At 36.4% G+C, this 13,304-nt stretch overlaps 1 protein-coding gene across 3 annotated transcripts in view; it reads right to left on the bottom strand.

The window, feature by feature from the left end:
* The window catches only part of LOC150105342 (calmodulin-binding transcription activator 1-like), a 1,067,501-nt gene that overhangs the window by 50,582 nt on the left and 1,003,615 nt on the right, over positions 1–13,304 (bottom strand). For all 3 annotated transcript variants that reach the window (XM_090394729.1, XM_090394728.1, XM_090394730.1), the window contains one exon: positions 8,819–9,057. In XM_090394729.1, coding sequence (XP_090250855.1) covers positions 8,819–9,057 — 239 coding nt within the window. The remainder of the gene's footprint in view (positions 1–8,818; positions 9,058–13,304) is intronic.

Below are 13,304 nucleotides of genomic sequence, written 5' to 3' on the forward strand. Positions count from 1 at the left end.
AATTGCTTAAAGGGAGATATTCAGTTGTTTGCTGATGATGATGCAAAGTTGGGAAGCGCAATAAAAAATCAAGCTGATTTTTGAACCAGGTGTTGGCTTACGCTTGGTCTCGCCGAACTTTATATAGTTTTCTATATTCGGCATGAAACTCTTAGATTAGATTTCCTATCTTTGAGTTTCTTATTCGGCTAAGAAATAAAGTGGTATTATTCAATATCCACTTAATTTTGAATATTTTACTTTGCTAAAGTGAAGCCTGTTGGCTCTTATTTCATAATTGTATTTGTGCACCTTTTGGCGAATCGTACAGTAAAGAAATAAGCTCTGACTACTGAAACTTTAGTATTACATCTAGGTCTGCCTACTCACTGATGAGACCTCAAAAAAGGTTGCAACGGGTCTGGGTAGTGAATAATACATCTCCTAGGAGCTGTGTTTTACATTATGGGTAAATACTAAAGACAATGATTGGATCTTACTCCACCTTTGCTACGAGTTGCCCAGCATTGCACTACCAGATGTTGGCTTACGCTTGGTCTCACCAAACTTTATATAGTTTTCTATATTCGGCATGAAATGCTTACATTAGATTTCCTATCTTTGAGTTTCTTATTCGGCTAAGAAATAATGTGGTATTCAATATCCACTTAATTTTGAATCAAGCTGATGTTGAGAGTTTGCAGGATGATTTAAATAAGCTGGTAAAATGGGCAAAAGGAAATGAATGTCAGTTCAATGTGGAAAAGTGTAAATTTATGCATTTTGGGATTAAAAGATTACCAGCTGTGTACTACATTGATGGAACGGCACTCCAAGAGATTGATGAGGCTAGGGACTTAGGGGTGTTGGTAGATAGGGAGATGAAGTTCATGGGACACATTGCTAAGGTGTCCAAGATTGAACATAGGATTACTTGGTTATTGAGGAACACACTAACATCCACAGATAAAGAGGTTATTATTTCCCTTTATAAAGCGTTGATACTTCCACATTTGGATTACTGTGCTCAGATCTGGTCACCTGGATTCCTTGGAGATGAGGAGGTTGTGGAAAGGGTTCAGAGGAGAGTGACTAAGTTGGTGAGTGATATAAAAAAATGCTCCCTACATTGATAGATTGAGAGCTTGTGGATTGCAGAAGTTGGTTGATAGGCAGAGATAGAAACATTTAAATTACCGAAAGGTTTTTATAAGATTGATGCAGGAGAAATTTTTCAGCTATGTGATAGTGATGGAAGAACAAGAGGTCATCCCTGGAAATTAAGGAAATGTGTGGTTAACAAGGGTGTGAGAACTAGATTTTTTGCTTGGAGGGTGGTGAATGAGTGGAATGTATTGCCTGACTCAGTTGTGAGTTCTTCGTCTGTAAATGAATTCAAGAACAGATATGATAGATATTCTTTTGATAGTTTGGGTCTCCTGCGATGAGTCTACTGACTCCATGGAGATACCCATAATAATAATAAAAAATAAAAATAAATAAAAAAAAGATTTCCTGACTAAATTTGGTATGAAGGGCAACAATAACAAGACACAGACAATGAAAATAGGCAGAAGCATTGAAAATATCAACTGCATCGTGAATGGAGAACCTATAGAACAAGTAAAACATTTCAGCTACTTATGCATGATTTTTAGTGAAGATGGTAAATTAAACATGGAAATAGACTACAGAATCAACAAAGTTGATATGGTAAGAAGTCAACGGAATAAATGTATATGGAATAGGAGAGAAATTAGCCAAAACACTAAATTAGCTATATACAAGACTGCGTTCAAACCAATTTTAACTTATGAATCTGAGAATTTACAAATAAAACAATTGACCAAAGACTAGCGACCACAGATATGAGAGTCCTGAGAAAGATTAGTTAGGGGTGTGAATCAATGGCAATAACATATTAAAAATAAGGATATTAGGAAAGAACTTAACATTGTTAGCATCCAGGAATGTGCTAGCAGAGCTAATCTCAAGTTGTATGGTCACTTAAACAGAATGGAAGAAGAAAGATTAGCAAAACAAGCATTCTCTGTCAGGTGGGCAGGAAAAAAAGACCAAGATATATAGGTAGATTGATACAGTAAAAAGGGCCTTAGAAGAGAGAAATATAACAGCTGATAATGTTGGAGTCTTGACAGGTAACAGATTGATTTGGAAGACAATTGTAGATAGAATTGATATAAGTTTTTCATGTAGTACTATCATATCCTGTACATACCCTTGAGGATACGTGTCAGGAATTTGATGATGATGATGATGATGATCAGCGTAACTACTCCTCATGTTTAACCTGTCAACTACTTCCATATTTTCACCTTATTTTACACAATTGGGCTTCATTACTGACTGCTTCATCTGTCTTTGTGTATTTCATGCAATTTTCATGACTTGTAGTTAGCATTTACACTTCCTGTTATATTAACTATCCCTGGGAAGACAAGACCATGATTGTCGAAGATTTCTTCTGTCACATGCATCAATAAATATTTTCCTACAGACAGCAGATATAGCCAGATAAGTGTTGAGTTGAACTGAATTATATTTAAAAGTTATTTTGGCAAAGAATTTTTAATACAAAAATGCATGTGAGAATTGCTGGAGCACAGCATGGACACCATTTTTAAACTGCTCTAGATAACTTAAGCTTAGCATTGAAAATGTTAAAGTCTGTTCATTGTAAAATGATATGGAGAATCATTAGCCTACATACATTTGGGCTTAGTAACAGAAATTATTATTATTATTCAGGCCTCCATGGAGTCAAAAGACTCATTGTGGGAGGTCCTTCCTAAGAAACACAAAGTCTATCAAGACTCATTGAGGGGAGTCCCCCCCCCCAAGAAACACAAAGTCTATCATACCACTCCTTGAACTCATTGACTCTTCTCGCTCTCACCACTCCATCAGGCAATGCATTCCATGGTTCAACCACCCTCCATGCAAAGAAACCATTCCTCACCCTCTTGCTCACAGCTTCCTATTGTAACTTCCAGGGATGGCCTCTTGTCATCACTTCTTCCTGCTGTTCAACCAAGCGAAAGGACTCCTCAGTTTCATCCCTGTAACCACCTCAACAGTTTAAAAGTCTCAATCATATCACCTCTCCTTCTTCTATCCACCAAACTCTGCAGTCCACATTCCCTCAGCCGATCCTCATAACCAAAATTGTACAGTCCTGAAACCATCTTTGTCATCCGTCTTGGTACCCTTTCCACAGTTAATTTATCCCTTTCAAATCCTAGGGACCAAATCTGAGAACAACAGTCTAAGTGTGGTCTGATCAGAGACTTATACAACAGAATGATAACCCTTTTATCTCTGCAGGTCAGTGTCCTTCTCATTATTGCAGCAATCCTCTGTGTTACCTTCACCACCTTTGCAATGTGTCCCCTAAATTTTAGGTTTCTATCAATCATCAACCCCAGATCTCTTGTCTCCCCTACTTCCTCCAGTATAACTCCTCCCATAGAGTATGCAGTGTCCCATCGATGTATTCCAAACCTCAAGACCTTACATTTAAATTTTGCAATATACTAAGTACCTCTGATTTCTTAACTTCAGTTCTCACATTAATTATTGCTACAGGTACAGAGATATTCTCACTTGGGTGATAGACTTTTGAAAAGTGATTACTCAGTAACTCTACTATTACATCTGAATTGGTCACCCCAATACCATCAGCACCTAATAAGGTTATCCTTCCGAAGTCATTCTTCCTTTTACTCGCCACATAGCGGAAGAACTCTTTGGGGCTACCCTTGATCTCCTTGGCTAAGGTCTTCGCATAATCTGATTTAGCTTTTCTATTTTGGTAACCTTCCTAGCTTGAGCCTTTTACCACTCATGAGTGTACTGATTGCCTGTCTCCTTGTAAATTCTCCATAACATTTTCTTTTTTTTGCAGATCAAGCTTGATACTACTACTCATCCATCTAATGCCTACCTTGTTTGTCTTCCTGACCATGGGGACACAATCTGATATTGCCTTCTTCAGATATCCACTGATTTTATCCCATGTGCTGCTAACATCTTTCCCCTGCAATATGTTCTGCCATGGGACTGCTGCAAGCTCATTCTGAAGCTTGTTATAATTGCCTAACCTGTAGTTCCGTATATACCCCAAGTCTTACAGACTTGTACCTGATTTATTTAGAAGTATAACATTATCTGCAGTAAAGCATAAGAGTAAGTAAAGAGCTGAGATTAACATCTCCAATTTTGATATCAGGTTTAATACCACTTTCCTTCATAATGTGATGATAACGAATTACAGAGGAGATAATGTACATCATTTTGTGACACTAGATTTAACATTAAACCATCTTCCTGTACTTCAATTCTAACTGCTGACTTACAACTCAAATAAAGACTAAGTAATGCTTGATATAATGCCCCATTGACACCATACAACTGTAGTGTTTTGAATAGCTTTTCTCTTTGCACCTTGTCATATGTCTTTTCCAGAACTACAAAACTTAAATACAGATCTTTGTTATATTCGAATGATTTCTCAACTATTTGTCGTATAGTGAAAATCATCTGATCCTGACAGCCTCTATTTTGCCTGAATCCAGTTTGTTCTTCACCAAGCTTCCCTTCCACAATCCTTCTCAACTATTTCTCAAGTATACTTGCATGTTCTCAGCCTAACAATGAAAAAAGGAATTTATAATTTCAAAATTATTTTTATTTTTCAACATAATCTCCCTTAAGACTAATATGTTTATTCTGGCAATGCTCAGTGCCATTATTCCATCCCTGTAGTGGTTCTCAGTAAGATCTGCAAAATACCCTTCTACAGCTGTAATCACCTCTTGATTTGAAGAAAAACGCTGACATTTTTCTTCAAATCAAGCGATTCCTCGCTCAGTTTTGAAGAAAACTGAGCGAGGAAGATTTTTAATTTGGTAAGAGACAGAAGTCAGAGGGAGCCAAGTCTGTGGAATAGGATGAATGTTCCAACAATTCATAGTGCAGATCCCTTAATATTCCCATTGCCAAAACATCTTTGTGGGCAGGTGCATTGTCCTGATTTTTTCCTTCTTCAAACTGGGTCTTTTCTCACAAATTTTTTCGTCTAATCTGGTTCAAAGATCGGAATAATATTCCCCACTTATTGCTTTACTGTTTTCAAGATAATGAATAAACAGAATGCCTTTAGCATCCCAAAAAACTGATGCCATAACTTTTCCTGCTGATTGAACTGACTTTGTCTTCTTTGAACAACTGGCTTCTGTCCACTGTTTTGACTGCTGTTTGGATTCTGGTATGTAATGGTGAATCCAAGTCTCATCCATAATAATAAATCGACCACAAAATCAGTTTTATTCTTGTTAAAATGCTCGAAGCACTGTTCAAAAATTTTCATGCAAGTGCGTTTTAGATTTGATGTGTGAGAAAGCATGGCACACGTCTTGCACTTTTTCGTTTGCAATTCTTCATGCAAAATATATCCTACACGTTCTTTTGAAATGCCTATAGTCTCAGCAATTCCACGCACTTTGACTCGGCAGTCATTCAATACCATATCGTGCACTTGATCAATGATTTCTGGTGGTGTTGTTACACTTTTTGGATCTGCTTCACGTGGATGATCTTCAAGGCTGGTACGGCCACGTTTAACCTTGGCAGCCCATTTCTTAATTGTCGAAAATGAAGGAGAAGATGCCCATAAACTTTTATGAAGATCAAATGAATTTCTTTTGGCGTTAAACCTTCTTTTACAAAGAATTTTATAACTGGATGATACTCAATTTAACCATTTCAAGGGATAGAGACAACACTATTCTTCAGACAGCTGTATAAAACAAACTACTTGATAGAATGACTTGCAATTTCACATGGATGCTTATGACAGATGTACTAACTTAGAAAAAAAAATCTTGCTGATAGTGTTGCAACCTATGGTTGAGGCGAGACCCTTTCAGACCACCCTCATATATGGGTACTATGAGAGCTCTACTCCAATCATATGGAATTTGTCTCCCTCTGTCCAGGCTTTGTGAACTATGCAGTGCAGCCACTGTAAAACTTTTATACCTCTATACTTGAGCATTTCTGGTCAAATATCATCTACTCCAGCTGCCTTTCCACATTTCAGGCTTTTGATGGCTTTTTCTACTTCAAGTATGGATATCTATTTCTGATTACATGCGTGTTGAGTGTTTTTTTATTATTGTGCTATCACTGATTGCTAAATGAAACAATTTTTCGAAGTAATCACTCCATACACAAGGATATCTTCTACTGCACATATTATAGAAGTTACCTGGGAAAAATATAATACTGGCAGATTTTCAACTGATTCAGAGAAATTTTCAAAATTTCCATCCACTATGAGCAACCATTATAACAGTATGTGCATCGTCACTTGGTGACCAATCCATCAGATTGAAGGGTAGACACTTCCCATCCCTGATTCACTCCAACTCCCCCACCCATGCCTCAAAATCCCACTAGATGTTGATGTGTGTTCAAACACCTCACTTGCAGAGAAAAAAATCAGAGTGAGTGCAGATAGATATATGTGATAAATGTTGTATTGCACTACATGTGTACACAATCCCTGATTTGAAAAAATATCATAAAATGGCTAAATTTTAAAAGGATAATGCACGTGATGTAGAATGTTCAGTATTGTATAAAAATACTGAGCAAGATTCATCATCCATCTCATTGCCCATCATCAGATGCTGTATGGTCACTCTGTTGCTCAGTGATGTGCTATATCAGTCCTTGCCAGGTGGTCCTGTTGTATGCTTTAACTCTCTGAAGATCAGTCACTCCAGACACACTTCGTCCATCTCATTGGTGTCTACCCCCTTCCTCTTTTCCCAGGAACTTTATATTTTATTACTGTTTTGAGAAGTCTTCCTTCCATCCTTTCATTAAAACAATAAAAAACATTTTTAGTAAAACAATTTATAAGTGCCACAGTTTTAGCTAATTTTGATTTGAAAACAAAATTCTATGTTAGTTTTTTAATTTAAATTATAAAAGAAAATTTGAAAATAAGTCAGCAAGGAGACAAACTAGCTGGTTTGATATCTAATTTTACCAATTGAAAAATTAACTGTCATTGGGGCATCATCATTTCCACTGGAGATGGAAATTAAAAAAAAAAAAACATCTGGATTGTCTGTGTTCTGGTTCCTAATGTTCCCAGAGATTGAATTGTTCTGGTTCTTAATGTTCCCAGAGATTGAATTAGGTTCTTAGCCACTACTGAATCATATATGCATGGAATATCTATGATTTTTATGGCTGAAGATTTAAGCTGCATTGCACTCACTATGATCACAGTGCTGTAGATTTTATTTATTTATCGTATGGCAATCTACACATACTATTACTAATAATCCTTCCAAGCTTCAGTCATCTACAAATAACTGAACATCTCCCTGAAAACCAATGATAATATTGCTAAAAAGTTAAACAGCAAAAGCCCAAGTACCTGTGGAATCCCTCCTGTGACCTTCCTTTTCCTTGATACCTCTCCCGCCATACACAACTCTGATATCTAACCCCATGTGTTGCAACTTAAATATCAACTTATCATGCATGCTGTTGAATGCCTTTGCAAAAATAAAAAAAAATGGTAATATATGCCTTTCCCCTCATCAACCACTCTTGTTACTTTATTATTACACGGCACCTCCAAGGAGTTCAAAGCCTCATTGAGGGAGGGCGCCTACTCTACAACTCTCTATCTGCACTGCACTGCATCATCTACACCAACGCCATCTACTACCTACCTACCATCATCACAAACATCCATGCCCATGGCAGGATTCGAATAGATATGCCAAGAGCAAATACGCCAACTACTTGGCCAACCAGGCTGGCCTATAATTACTAATTTATTTAGAATTACTTAGAGAAGCACACACACACCTTGACAAATCCATAATGACCTTCACAGATAACATTACTCTCATCTGCCCAAGAAAAAATATAAACTGGTTTGTAGTTTGATGCCTCCATTCTATCACCAGCCTTATGCAGTGACACAAGGATCTGTCTTATCTTATCTTACCTCCAGTCCTTGGGCACTTTCCCAGTAGCAAGATTTTCACCAAACAGCAAGATAAATGAGCTATCAGTTCCTTAGCAGATTCTCTTACAACATGGAAAAATCCCATCCAGTCCCATTGCCTTATTGACTTCCAGAGTACTTCGTATTTGAAACGTTCTCCTCATGTACTTCTAAATCATTAATCCTTCTTATCCCTCTAAGAATAAAATGTGCTTTTCTAAGATGAAATAACTCTACTATGCCATTCAAACTTCACTTCATTTGTGAAGCATGTAGCAAGGGAGCTTTTTGCAAGCTCCCTTGCTACATTCTTCACAAATTTAAAAAAAAAAAAAGATAGAGATCTCAAAAGGGAGGGGAAGAGAGAGAGAGAGATTGCAGCATTATATGACTTTCTCACATATTGCCATACTTTTGTTGGTTTGGAGATTCTTTACATCATAGCTTTCAAATTTACTACTGATAAAATTTTGTTTCCCTTTTCAGCACTGCTACCACATTTAAATAGTTAATAAACTCAAATTAATATATTTTGTACTAGCAGTAATTATCATTATTACAATAGAAAAACATGCATACAATTAAATATGCTTTGAAAATAAACAAATTGCTCATTTAAAATACAGCTGTTAGTTTATCAACATTTTTAGTTAAAATGCTTTTTCAAACTTCCTTGCAGATAATAAAGGAAGTTATTATCTGTAGGAATTATATATATACGAAATTATACAGTATATACAGTATCATCCTCCTTGCAGCTGCATAGAAATAAAATCCCCATACTTTAATGATGTTGGAGTTGCTTCTCTACTTGAATTGAACCTTCTCTCTGATTCAGCAAAGGTAAAGTATAAATTCTGGAGATTGGTTGTAGTAGAATGGGGAGATGTAGTAGCCAGTGGAGATAAAGTACTGCAATCATCTTCTTCTTGGCTCTTTTTGAACCTTTTATGTTCACAGTAACTGCGAAACTGATTTTGAATGAGCTGTGCGGCCTTTGTCATCTGTTTGTAATACATATACTAGAAAAAAGAAAAGAAAAAAGAAAATGAATGCATTCCTTGGTATTTTAGAATCAACTTTTGATAAGAGCTCATAATTTATGTTAAGGATGCAGCACATTAGTAAAGATTAAGATTAATTCTTACTAATTTATTTGAGCTGTATCTTTTCTTTTAACTTTTATAAATTTTAATTTTTATTATGTATATGCTATTCCCGTTATGTGAATGCACAGTTGATAAGACTTCTATCTTGAAGGAAAAAGGAATAAAAATATATCATACGAGTCTATAATAACCTCAGGAAAATGGCAGAATGTGAATGATTAGCATGATAAAAAACTGAATAACAATGGAATAAGACTGATTTGTCAATGACTTAAGTATAACAGATATGAAACTTTTACATAAAGATATATACATAAGTTTGCAAGAGAAGAGCCATCAGGAAAAAAATGCAAACTTAGGAGGTTAGAGAGAGAGAGCTTGAAATTAGCTGTGATCATTATCTTTTAATCTCACAGAAAGTGAGTACAGAGAATGGTAAGACTTGAATGAAAACTGAAGACAGAAAGGAACATAGTAATATGCTAGAAACAAGGCAGATAAAAATTTGAAGTTCACAGAACATATTGCAAAGGTGGTAAAAACAATACCAAGGATTACTTCAATACTGAGAACATTGACCAGCAGAAATAATTGGATGGTGGTTTCATTACATAAAGCCCCGATTAGACCAGATTTGTTTAACTGTGCTCCAGTCTGGTCATTGGGATATGAAAGAGCTTTAGAGAGGGGCACAAAGGTAGATAACAAAAAATGATATCTGGACTGCAGAAGGTGGACTGTAAGAATAAACTTGAGATCATATAATGTGAAGAATGTGGGGATAAAAGATACAGAGGGATATGAATGAGACATTTAAGCCATTGAGAAGTATTTACCAGATGGAGATTGTAGAGATGTTTTATATGGTGAGACATGGGGAAGAATTTGGAAGTTGCAAAGAAGAATGAGAAGCAGTTTTTATTCATGGAGAGTGGGTGTTGAGAATGCAGACAGCGAATACATTTGAGGAGTGGTATGACAGATTTTGTGTTGTCTAAGACGCGTCTTCCATGATGAATCCTATGATTCCATAGACGTCCTGAATGATAATAATAGTAAGGAAAAAGGTATATAAAGAAGAGGGAAATAAAGAATAAATTTCAAGAAGTAATCATAACATAAGTTGAGGGATTAACAAAAACCTAGAGCCAGCAGAAAACTGGCAGAAAATCAAATGTTTTAAATACATGTAACAGAGGATATATTTGGATACAGCAAAGAATATAAGAAAAAGACAGCACTGTGGACTGAATGGATCAGAGAAAGTCAAGAAGAAGAAGAAAAGATTTTGAAAAAAGTATATGACATCCAGAGGCCTCTGTGATGGCCAAAATGAATAGTGTAAAAAAGCTCAAAGAAATATAGTTGAAAAAAATGTTATTTCAGCTAAGCTGTAAGCATGGGAATATTTTGGACACAGTATGGAAGAAAACAGTAGAATAAACTGAAAATTATTTTATAAAAATTAAAGAAATATAAGAAAAGAAAAGGATTTGTGGATAGAAGATACAGGAACATCCAAAAGGAAAATATGGAAAGCTGTAGACTAAAAGAAGAAATAATGGAAAGAATATTCTTATTATTGACACCTCCAGAGAGTCCAAAAACTCATTGAGGGAGGGCACCACCTCTCCGTCTCCACCACTCAATCCACCAACTGCATTATCTACACCAACACCATCTACTAGTATTTTCACAAACATCTGTGCCCACACCGGGACTCAAACCCGCAGCCGATTGGCTGGAGAACAGACACACTGACCACTTGGCCAACCAGGCTGGCTTACAACACAATTATAATCATATACACTATCATAAACTTAGAAAATCATAACAAATATACACAAACAGTTAATTAAACAACTTTCCTGCTGTTGATAGTGAGTATGCACATGAGCTGTCTTGCTAGTTTGTATATTATTATTATTATTATTCAGGCCTCCATGGAGTCAAAAGACTCATCGAGGGAGGTCCCTCCTAGGAAACACAAAGTCTATCATACTACTCCTTAAATGCATTGACCATTCTCGCTCTCACCGCTCCATCAGGCAATGCATTCCATGGTTCAACCACCCTCCATGCAAAGAAACCACTCCTCACACCCTCTTTCTCACAGTTTCCATTTGTAACTTCCAGGAATGGCCCCTTGTCATGACTCCTTCCCGTTGTTCAACCAAGCATTATACAGAATGAAACCTGCAGCCATATCTCAACAGATACTTTGGGATACGAAGGATAACTTGATGTAATCATCTGTCTCTAAATACAAGTTACCCTTTGTATTCCACCAGAATGATTGATAAAGATAATGAAGAAAATGAGATTACAGTGAAAGAAATGAACTATTAAGAAAAACATCAAGTAAAACTTCAGCATATATAGGTAATTAAATTATGGACAGGGTAGGAAAAAATCTGTTATAAAATTTTGAGGGAAGCCCAGAAGCATAAAAGGAAAAGATAACAGAGACTGCTGTAATAATAATCAAGGACCTTCTCTCTTCAGCATTCATGGAACATGGTATAGAATCCTGGGGCAAAAGATTAAACTAATTAATTTTATCAAAAATTAGTTGCAAGAGACTCAGTTTAAGTTCGGAGCAGGAAGAATTACCCAGAATCACATATTTTATTTAACTACGATGCAACTGAATGAAAGACAACAGAATTCAATACATTTTTTTTAGTGTCTCACAAAAGCTTTTTCTAAGGTCATATAGAAGGAAATAAAGAGTCTTCTGAAGAAAGACATCTCAACAAATCTTTTCTGAGGAATAAAGGGCCTCTATAATTACTGTAGAAATTGTCAGTACAGATAATGAGGAGTTAAATAATTTTTAACATCACTGTACTTGTTCATCCTTCTGATGATGATATAGTTAGATTGTAAACTACATCTAGAAAATTTAAATTAAGAAATTGGCAAATTAATCCCATATATGCAGAACTGGTTTTTGCAGATGTTTTAATTGCCAAATCAGAAGAGAATCTTTGATAAAATTAGAATAATGTTTAGGATGAAGATATTATTATCATTATTATTGTTCAGGCTGCCATGGAGTCAAAAGACTCATCATGGGAGGTCCTTAGGAAACACAAAGTCTATCATACCACTCTTTGAACTCACTGACTGTTCTTGCTCTAACCACTCTCTCTCAGGCAATGCATTCCACGATTCAACCACCCTCCATGCAAAGAAACTACTACTCATCCTCTTGCTCACAGCTTCCTTCATAACTTCCAGGGATGGCCCCTTGTCATTGTTCCTTCCTACTGTTCCAATAAGCAAAAGACCTCCTCAATGTCTATCCTGTAACTGCCTCTCAAAAGTTTAAAAGTCTTGATCATATCACCTCTCCTCTTTCTATCCACCAAATTCTGCAGTCCACATTCTCTCAGTCGATCCTTGTAACTCACATTGTATAGTCTTGAAACCATCTTTGTTATGCACCTCTGTACCCTTTCCATAGTTAAGTTATCCCCTTCAAATCCTGGGGACCAAATCTGAGAGCAATAGTCTAAGTGTGGTCTGATCAGGGTCTTATACAACGGAATGATAACTCTTTTATCTCTGCAGGTCAGCATCCTTCTCAGTATTGCAGCAATCCTCCCTTCACCACCTTTGAAATATGCTCCCTGAATTTCAGTTTTCTATCAATCATCATCCTTGTTTCTTGTCTCCCCTACTTCCTCCACTATAGCTCCTCCAATCGAGTATGCATTCTCCCATCGACGTATCCCAAACCTCAAGACCTTACATTTCGTTGCATTAAACTGACCCCTAATTCATTTGCCCATCACTCTAGTTTATTCAAATTCTCTTGCAGGGTTGCCACATCTGCAATATTACTGATAACCCTTCCCGGCTTCACATCATCTGCAAACAACTGAATATCCACTTGCAATCGATTGAGAATGTCATTGATATAAAGGTTAAAGAATACAGGTCTCAGTACCGATCTGAGGATGATAGATCTGAGGATGATAGTGGATAAGGATCCGAAATTTATGGGACACAGCTAAAATTGTGAAGACAACACAAAGGCTTCCAGGGATGATGCATAGGACACTAACTTGTAGAAGTAGGGAGATTCTTGTTCCATTGTATAAGGCTTTGATTAGGCTACACATAAGCTATTGTGCCCAGATTTGGTCACCTGG

The sequence above is a fragment of the Typopeltis vanoorti genome, chromosome 6 (genome assembly GCF_054136105.1).
Source record: "Typopeltis vanoorti isolate ZY-2024b chromosome 6, IOZ_Tvanoo_1.0, whole genome shotgun sequence".
NCBI lineage: Eukaryota > Metazoa > Arthropoda > Arachnida > Uropygi > Thelyphonidae > Typopeltis > Typopeltis vanoorti.